The 8,781-nt window shown below is 42.3% G+C and overlaps 1 protein-coding gene across 1 annotated transcript in view; it reads right to left on the reverse strand.

Moving 5' to 3' along the window:
• LOC146858112 (gamma-crystallin-1-like) overlaps positions 1-6,384 on the reverse strand; it is a 78,278-nt gene extending 71,894 nt beyond the window's left edge. Inside the window, exon 1 of the mRNA XM_085648866.1 lies at positions 6,306-6,384. Coding sequence (XP_085504992.1) covers positions 6,306-6,365 — 60 coding nt within the window. The 5' untranslated portion in view covers positions 6,366-6,384. The remainder of the gene's footprint in view (positions 1-6,305) is intronic.
• Between the last annotated feature and the right edge of the window lie 2,397 nt (positions 6,385-8,781).

The following is an 8,781-nucleotide window of genomic DNA, read 5'->3' on the forward strand; positions in this document are numbered from 1 at the left end:
GACCAACCGACTTCTTGCTAGGGAAGCAAGAGAGGCTAAAAAGGCAGCCCGTTTAATCGGTGTAGAAGGTGCCTCGCCCTCTCCGCCCTCTCATTTTACAGACTCTACGGCAGAGACCTCGGAGGGGGAAATAGAGGAAGAAAGCTCAGCAGTTGATAGGCAACAGCAAGCCTCGTTAGATCAGAGTGCTGTTAAATATTCAGATAGTACAAACACTGTAGCCTCTTCGATAAATCTGCAAGCAGGAGGCGAAGGCAGTACACAGAAAAAATCCAGAGATAAAAGTGACAAAATGGCGACCAAGCAATTTCCACTCTTTCAGAAAAAGCTCATCAAAGATATAGACAGTCCTCAACTCTCTCAATCCCCTCAGTCGCATCATGAGCCCATGATTTCTCTAGATCCTGCTCTCGCTATACTATCAACCGAGTTAATTAACTCTGCTCCATCTAGTGTTTTAGACAGAGGTCCGGATTTTACAGCTATCACTCAGAGTCAAGATCTTAGTGGTGATCCCCAGGAGTTAAGGAAGGGATGAAGCTTGGCGCAGAGATTTGATAAGCAGGCTAACTCTACCAAGAAAGTGGGGTCAGTTATATCAACTGAGGCCCTAATACATCAGGCGGAAGGAGTTCAGGAAGGGGGGTCAAGATCTTCCCTACCTTCCCCAGGGGCCACAACTGTAATGTCATCCACTTCCAATGTTAATACTGTTCTGGACCCTCATCGATCCATAGATCTGACTGGAGATTTTCAGATCGGCGTCAAGGACATGCTAAATTTGATTCTAGATGAAATACGAGATATGAAAAAAAACTCAGAAGGCGGAACTGGACTCCTTAAATCAACGTCTGGAGAAAATGGAAAATATTATGGGTAGTCTCCCTGTTAAGCTCCAGGAGGCAGAGGAGAGAATTTCCGTATTGGAGGACCAGTTATATAAAATGACAAAAGAGGTTAAAGTAGGAGCTAAAAGCAAACAGGCGTTGGAATCCAAACTGGAGGAGTTGGAAAACCATTCACGTAAATCTAACCTGCGCCTGGTAGGCGTACCTGAAGGAATAGAAGGGTCGCAAACTTTAAGCTGGGTCAACACCTTCATTAAACAAAAAGTTATTCCGGACTTCCAGGAAGACCTTACAATTATGAGAGCCCATCGCGTCCCTGCTCATCCTTTCCCTAACTCAACCCTTCCACGCACGATTCTGATCAACTTTGCAGATTTTGAATCAAGGAAGCAGTTCTTACAAAGGCTATTCAGCAGAGACAGTTCACAGTCAACGAGACTATTAAATGTAGAATCTTTTCGGACATGTCTGCCGCTGCTGCCCGCAGCAGGAAGGAATTTGTTAAAATGTTGCAGTTATTTAAGGCAAAGGGGGCACAAGCATCAATTGAACAACAATGCAAATTGCAAGTACTAGTGAAGGGAAAGTTTTTTTTGTTTACGGATGTTGGTGAGGCACATGGTTTTCTGGAGAAAATCACGAGGGATTAGAATAGTGTTAGGTTGATATAGCCAATGTTCTATATTCGCCCCCTTTCTGCAGGATTCATGGAAATAAGTGTAAACTCGATATAAAGCTCGCCAGGTTAGGAGAAAATTAAGAACTTTTTTTTCTCCTCTTTTCTCTCTCTTTTCCCTTCCTTCTTTCTCTATTCTTTTGGTTTAGGAAGATTAGCTTAGAGGGCTTCACTACCATTGCAAGGTTCGTCCGAAAAATTGAATTCTGGAGGGCAAAAAAAGTAACACGTATCTCAGTGCATAGGGGTGGGTAAGGGGCGGATTCACCGGGTGTAATAACATGACACCCAAACTGAGTGGGGGCTGGGGAAAGTGGAAGGAGCGGTGAAGGGGGGATAATCTACTTTTCTGGGGGTGGGTTGGGGGACTAAAAAATAGGGAAAATGCAACCGGTAGTTTTAATGCTTGGTTGGTTATTTTGTATGCTACATTTTCTTTTTTTTTCTTGGAATGTTACATTGATTGGTTCTTTTTCCCCTATTTAAATGGCTAATAGGCTAAAAATAATTTCGTTTAATGTTAACGGCCTGAATAATCATAAAAAATGCGGGCTATTGAAGCATGGCTAAAAACAGAAAACCCTGAAATTATTCTGTTACAAGAAACTCATATCTCGACTATAAACATTTTGGAATTTTTAATGTTTAAAACCTGGGCCAGCTACAGGGGTTTTTCATCTGCCTCTGCATCCCATAGAGGGACTGCTATATTTATAAAAAAAGGCTTCCAAGTAGAGTGTATTAATTCGGGTAAGGATCTATTTGGGAGGTGGTGTTGGGTGACATGCTCTTTTAGATCCAAACCATGCCCTCTGACTTTTGTAAGCTACTATGCACCCGTTGAAGATGATGCCAAAGCATATGATGATCTTTTTCTCTCTTTAAATCAAGCTTGTTTTTCTCACAGGTTGAGTCCATGTTTACAACTTTCGAATGAGCAAAAAAAAAAACACGTTTAGCACTTGGCACTTTCTATGAAGATATAGATCAGGGAGGGCTTGCACTTCCGAATCTGAAATATTACTATGATGCTTACTTTGCACAGTATTTATCTAGGTTCAAGCCTTTACCACAAACACATTTTTATTGCAATTTTGTTTTTAAATCTAATTTGTACTGAAACTAAGATTAACCCTCCCATGTTATTGTTCAGGTACCCAAAGCTGGTACGATATAAATGTCTCCAATGTATTATCAAAAGACGTTAGGCCTTCTTTAAAAAATATTCTATCCCAGCAATTAATTCACCCACCTTAATAGAAGAAATCCTCCCCTCAATAGGAATTAAACAACCTATCCACCTGACATCAAAATGGGCGGAAGCCGGGTACTTTAAAGTATCAGATTACTTAAGGGATGGTAACTGGATGACGGTAGCAGAAATATCTCTAGGGATTGCTAAGGATTTTATTTTGATTAACTCTTATGGCTGTCTATATAAATATCTAGTAGAAATAAACCCCACTTCTTTTATGACCCAAAATCAGCTTGTAGAGGATTTGTTAGCTAAAGCAGTCAATAAGAATCCAGGTACTTGGAAAACATTCCTGGCTTCTCTCAAACAACCGGATCTTGAGTCAAAAGCAATTAAGAAATGGGCTGATCATGAGAATTGCGTAGTCTCTCCTCAGATTTGGTCTACAATTAATAAGTTAAATTTCTGTACTCTCAGAGGGGCTAATTGGCGTAGGATGTTGTTTTTTAGTAAGTGGTTATTGTATCGAACTCCCGCTGTTTTAGCCAAGATGTTCACTAACCAGTCCTCTCAATGCTTTCGCTGCATGAATTATATACACGCCAATTGGTCACATATTATGTTGAGCTGCCCAAACATCAATATTTAAAAAAAAAAAAAAAAGAAAAACAATTTGCAACCTACCTCATTAATATTAATGAAGTCAATGAAACTGAGACCCACTGCAGTTCAGTATTTGTTTAATTTATTTATTAGTACGTAGGTCTGTTCGCAAAATACCGATGCATTTGGTAATAGTCAGTGAGCAAACTGCAATGACTTTTGCTGAATGCATTGCATGTACATCTGGTCCCATGTGCTGCTCCTGCCTAGGCAGCTGGGCCATATTTCACACTTCTCAGCGCAAAGCAGTTCCTTAAATCATAGGCAGTGGTCTAGAATTGCATTGTAGCATCGTCAGCTATGGACACAGTTGAAGAAGAGGGAGCTTGTAGGTAACCAGCAACATACAGGAATCAGCAAACTTATACATGTAAATTCAGCTGACCTCTATCTCTGAATAATATTATAAAGTGCATTCGCATTACCATAACAGGTCAGATTACAAAAAATTCAGCGGTGCAATATTTCGGCCCGACACACATTTCATTTAGGCTAATGCAACTATGCACCAACATTTGTACTGTCTGTGAAATGCAAAACTGCAAAGAGCATTCCAAATGCTGATACACTCAGTGCACAATACTATAGGGACCAGTGCAATCTTTGTAAATCAGAAACACTGGTGTGAAAACGAACCCAGACTTGCGCATCTACGTATTTCATCATGAAAAATATCCACTAGGAGGAATTACAGTTCAGAAAAATCTTACGGCTCCTTTATACGCAGGGCTGATTTTTGCCCACTATACCTAGTGACCCACCCAAATGTTAGCACAGTATTTCATACAGAGATCGCGGCTAAACACTATGGATACCTAGAGTTACTGAAATCTTGTAATTACCAGGACACTCATAATGAAGGCCTTGGTGATGTCATTAGACAGCTTTATGGATTAAAGCACATGAACACCTTTTATACCTGATGATATAGTTATGATTAAATACATCTATGGCATATAGCAATACATTTACACACAAGATGCATCTGCCCTAGACTGTAAAGAAGCATGTGTACAATATTAAATTACATTCTCTAAGATACATGAGAAATAAAAATATAAGGGCAGATTTACAAGAAACACATGCAGCACGGTCATCAAATCATGTTGCTGTGCCGCGCTGCGTTAGTTTCGAAGCACATATTTAGAACAATATGTTGCATCTCTGTACTTCCCCCTCCGCTGGCGCACATCCTGCTGCCATGCACCGGCGCAGGCACCCTTGCACCATGGTGCTAGGATGCCTTCATCGTGGGGAGATTGTTTTTGTGAGGAAGGGGCACCTTCCTGCAGAAAAACTATCAATTGAGGTGATCTCCTCTTCCAATGCGTGCTACAGAATGCAGCACGCATTGAAAGAGGAAAAAAACGGGGAGAAATTAAAACATTTCTCCTCATTGCACCTCGCTACGCCACCCCTAGCGTGGTGTAGCATTCTGACGCATTTCCAGATTTACGATTGCTCATAAAACTGGCAATACATCAGTGGACATAGGTGTTGCTTTGGAACACCCATGTCACGCAAAGGGCCTGATTCTGATGCAGTTAGGAAAGCATTCCCACCTAGCGCCTGATTCTGATGCGGTTAGAAAGGCCTCCTAATGGCATTTGCTCCTTCCAAATCGGATCGGGAATGTGTCTTCCTGACCGAGGGCCCAATTATGATGCGGTTAGGAACATATGCTCCCATTGAAGTCAATGAGAGTCCAACGAAATCATTTCTGAAAGCATCCGGATGCATCGTAATCCGCCGGTCGGACTCTCCTGATCCGAGTGGGTCGGAAACCATTTCCCAACCGATTTGGTCGGGAAGCTTTTCCAAATTGCATCAGAATTGGGCCCAAAGTGTTGTTTGAAAAGGGAAGATATTTACAAGCACAGGTAAAGTCATTCAGAGTGCCTTTACGTGTTCTTGGAAATAACAGGCAGCAGGTTGCGCTGCCGGTGCGTGACACAACGTGACACATCGGCAGCGCAAGGGGCTTGTAAATCTGCTGCATTCTTTTCCCATGTTGACACTTTGTTATGAGAGATGTTGATGACTCTGTACTCAGAGAGCACAGGCTTTGTATACAGATCGCCCCTGTGCTGGGCAATGCTCGGTTTCAAAGGAAAGGGCATCTCTCTTTAGCAAAAAACATGAATGTAACTTTTCAAGCGGTCTTGTTGACACTGTATGGAATGTTCCTACTTTTTTGTAACTCTATTTGTCATACTACATAAATACATTCTGCATAATGCTTGCATAAATGCACTGTTGTGATAATTCAACACCTTTGCATCAGCTAAAAAAAAAGTTCTGCCACAAAATCCTATTTCATTCGCGGATGGTATTGACATGGGAAGCAAACAGACCAGAGCCAGCTAACAGTGCCACAGCTTTAAGGAGCCTTAGTGGACAATAAGCCTTGGGCACAAATGCTCTCACCTTGGAGGCTAAAAACTCTCAGTAAAAATCCCTATTTGTGTTACGAGACATTCGAACCCTGTCTGTGTGTTCATAGATGCAGCATTCCCAAACACATAACTCCAATGTTGCCATAAGGTAATCTCGCCTCTTCCCCTAGACCTATAGCTGTGAACTGGCTGCTTATACAAACTCTGAAGGTATTCAAAGAAGGCGCTACATCAGTCTCAGTTTACTAGTGAGGTCAGGCAGGAACGGCCTTTACCCGGGAAGTGAATGACTGATGAGAGTGACAGACACAGGAGCCAATCGCAGTGTTGGAGCAAGGACAGAGGTAGATGGTACATAGGGTGTATGTGGAATATTGTAAGGCGTTGCAGCAGAAAGCAAAGACTGGTCGGGCCAGGCCTATATAACCCACCTTGCATGCATTCTCTATGCAATGACCACAAACCTCGCTGCACAGGTGCCTACACAAGAACCGCACAGCTCACAGCGCTGCTCCACAGACACTCACCTCTTTCCCCGACTTTGTTAAACCGCAGACTGTATGCTTATTCACAAACTTCCCCTTCATGTTCAAATACTTCACTCTCCTGCAAAAAAGAGGCACGAATCACAAAGGTGAAGGGCATGGAGACCGCACTGCAGTGCCAACTGCATGCCTGGTGCTTATGAATCAGTGACACTTACCTCCCTGTGATGTAGGCAGAACAAACATGAATAAAGTGAATCTGGCCACAGCTGTTTGTGCAAACAGCTGCACGAGATCAGTGCACAGACAGATAGAAAGAGAAGACACTGTAATGCATTGTAGGGTTTGTATAAGGCCTCCCTTGTGTTTTTATTCAGAGAGATTGTACCGGTGGCGGGACCCTGAGAAGGATCAAAGGCAACTACTGGCTAAAGAGGAGAAGACAAACGATGCGGGTGTGAGAAAGGTTCCAGAATAAGGAGTATGAATATTGTTTTTTCAGCAACTCTGGTTAAGAGAAGATTACTAACAAGCGCTTGCCAGGCAGCCGCGGCACCCGCGCTTTCCTTATAACATTAAGAGCAAAGCGCGGGTGCCGCAATTATACCAAAAGTAAAGAAATAGATGTTTTTTTCTATTTCTTTACTTTTGGTATAATCGCGGCACCCGCGCTTTACTTATAACGTTAAAAGTAAAGCGCGGGTGCCGTGATCCTACCAAAAGTAAAGAAATAGATGTTTTTTATATTTCTTTACTTTTGGTATAATCGCGGCACCCACGCTTTACTTTTAACGTTAAAAGTAAAGCACGGGTGCCGCGATTATACCGAGAGTTAAGGAAAACAAGCATTAGCCACGAAAGTCATCGCGATCACGATCGCTGTGAAAGTGAAAGTGATCGCGATGACGCGCTAGTGCTGCTGGCTGGCCTAGCGCATGATCCCGATGTAAAGCCATATGGCTGCTTTGCGCGTGTGCACGCCTCATGCACTGTAGCTCTATGCCAGCGGTAGCACTGAAAAGTCCCTTACAAAATGTCTCTCCGAGCCAGCGCATGCGCTGGGCTCAGCGAGACCTAAAAAGACAATACATGTGAACAAAAACCCACATGCAAAAAGAGATATACAACATGTTAAAAATAGAGACAGCATGCATGTCGACCTAGTGCGACATACAAAACAAAATACAGAGTAATGTAATTTTCCAACAAGCAATAGGTCTCGCATTGTCAAAAGTTGGAGCAATTGGAGTTGTTAATCTATTTAAGAAATAGACGCCGGACTTTTACAACCGTTGCTTGTGCACGGTCAGCTAAAATAAGAGCTGAGCTGCTCTGCCTTTACTGTGTTGCCTCTGCTTCCTGCAGGCCAGACTTATTTTGGTGTAGGAGTGCAACAGGCAAGCGTTCATCCTCCTGAGGAAGATAAAATGAGTACCACTGAGTCTGGAACAATACAAACCTGTTAATCACACTGAGGAATAATCCAAACGTAAACACATTTAACGCTGTGGCCAGAACTGGCTTCTCGACATGGGACACTCCTGCCCTGTTAAAATAACTGACGGTGCTTAATGCTCACTGGTACAAAGCAATAGCCAATGTAACGCTTGGTCTGATGAAAAATATTAGCTTGAAGGTTCATGGACAACTTAACAGGAATGTCCATCGCACAGTGAATGTTTATGGAGGACGTACAAAATGGTGTTGGGGTGCATACGTGGTATGGTATGACCGACTTTAATATTTACAATAATTTCAGTTACTAAATATAAGTGGGTTACGTGTTTTTTCTGAAAGTGCAGCTTTCCCGTCGATGTGTACCTTGAAACAGAGGCTAACAATTAAGAATCACAATTAAATAATGTTTAAATAGACAATAATTCCACTGTCAACGGCTCATTCATTAACCAAATTAGCAATAAAGAAACATCAGGGACTAATATTAATTTCAAAAAAGGAAATGTTCAAAGAACAATTTCAGAAGGAGAAAATTAGCTCCTGAGCCAGCAAGAATTAAATCGTTTTTCCAATGACCTGCTTCCTCATAGTATGTGACAGGCCCAATGAAATTGCTATATTACTTTTACTTGCACTGTGGGCATGCCACTCACTGGAGCTACACCTCGGGCCGCCGTATTTGCATACGGTGAAGTGTTCGTGGCAGTGAGGGAATGCGCCACAGATTGCAGGCTGTTTGAATTGGTAGAAAGATAGGCTTACAGTGCTCGCGCGCTTCTCCTCTCCGTTTGCTCTTGCCAAGGGGAAGGAATTCCATTTCATTCAATTCCGTGACTCTGAAATGTTTGGGAGTGAAAGCATACACTACGGACATAGGATTATTTAAATCACACTGCAGACTTTGCTTCTTTCCAGTCTCCATTTTCTGAAACAGCATTTCCAAAGTATGTTGGTCTTCATATAATGTATGAGGTTTGGTAGATGTTCTACAGTAGCCATCCATCCTCACCCCTTGTTGCTTCCCCCACACCAGTTTTCGTTAAAAAAAGGTTTTTGCACT

This window comes from Triturus cristatus, chromosome 3_2 (assembly GCF_964204655.1).
Source record: "Triturus cristatus chromosome 3_2, aTriCri1.1, whole genome shotgun sequence".
Classification (NCBI taxonomy): Eukaryota; Metazoa; Chordata; class Amphibia; order Caudata; family Salamandridae; genus Triturus; species Triturus cristatus.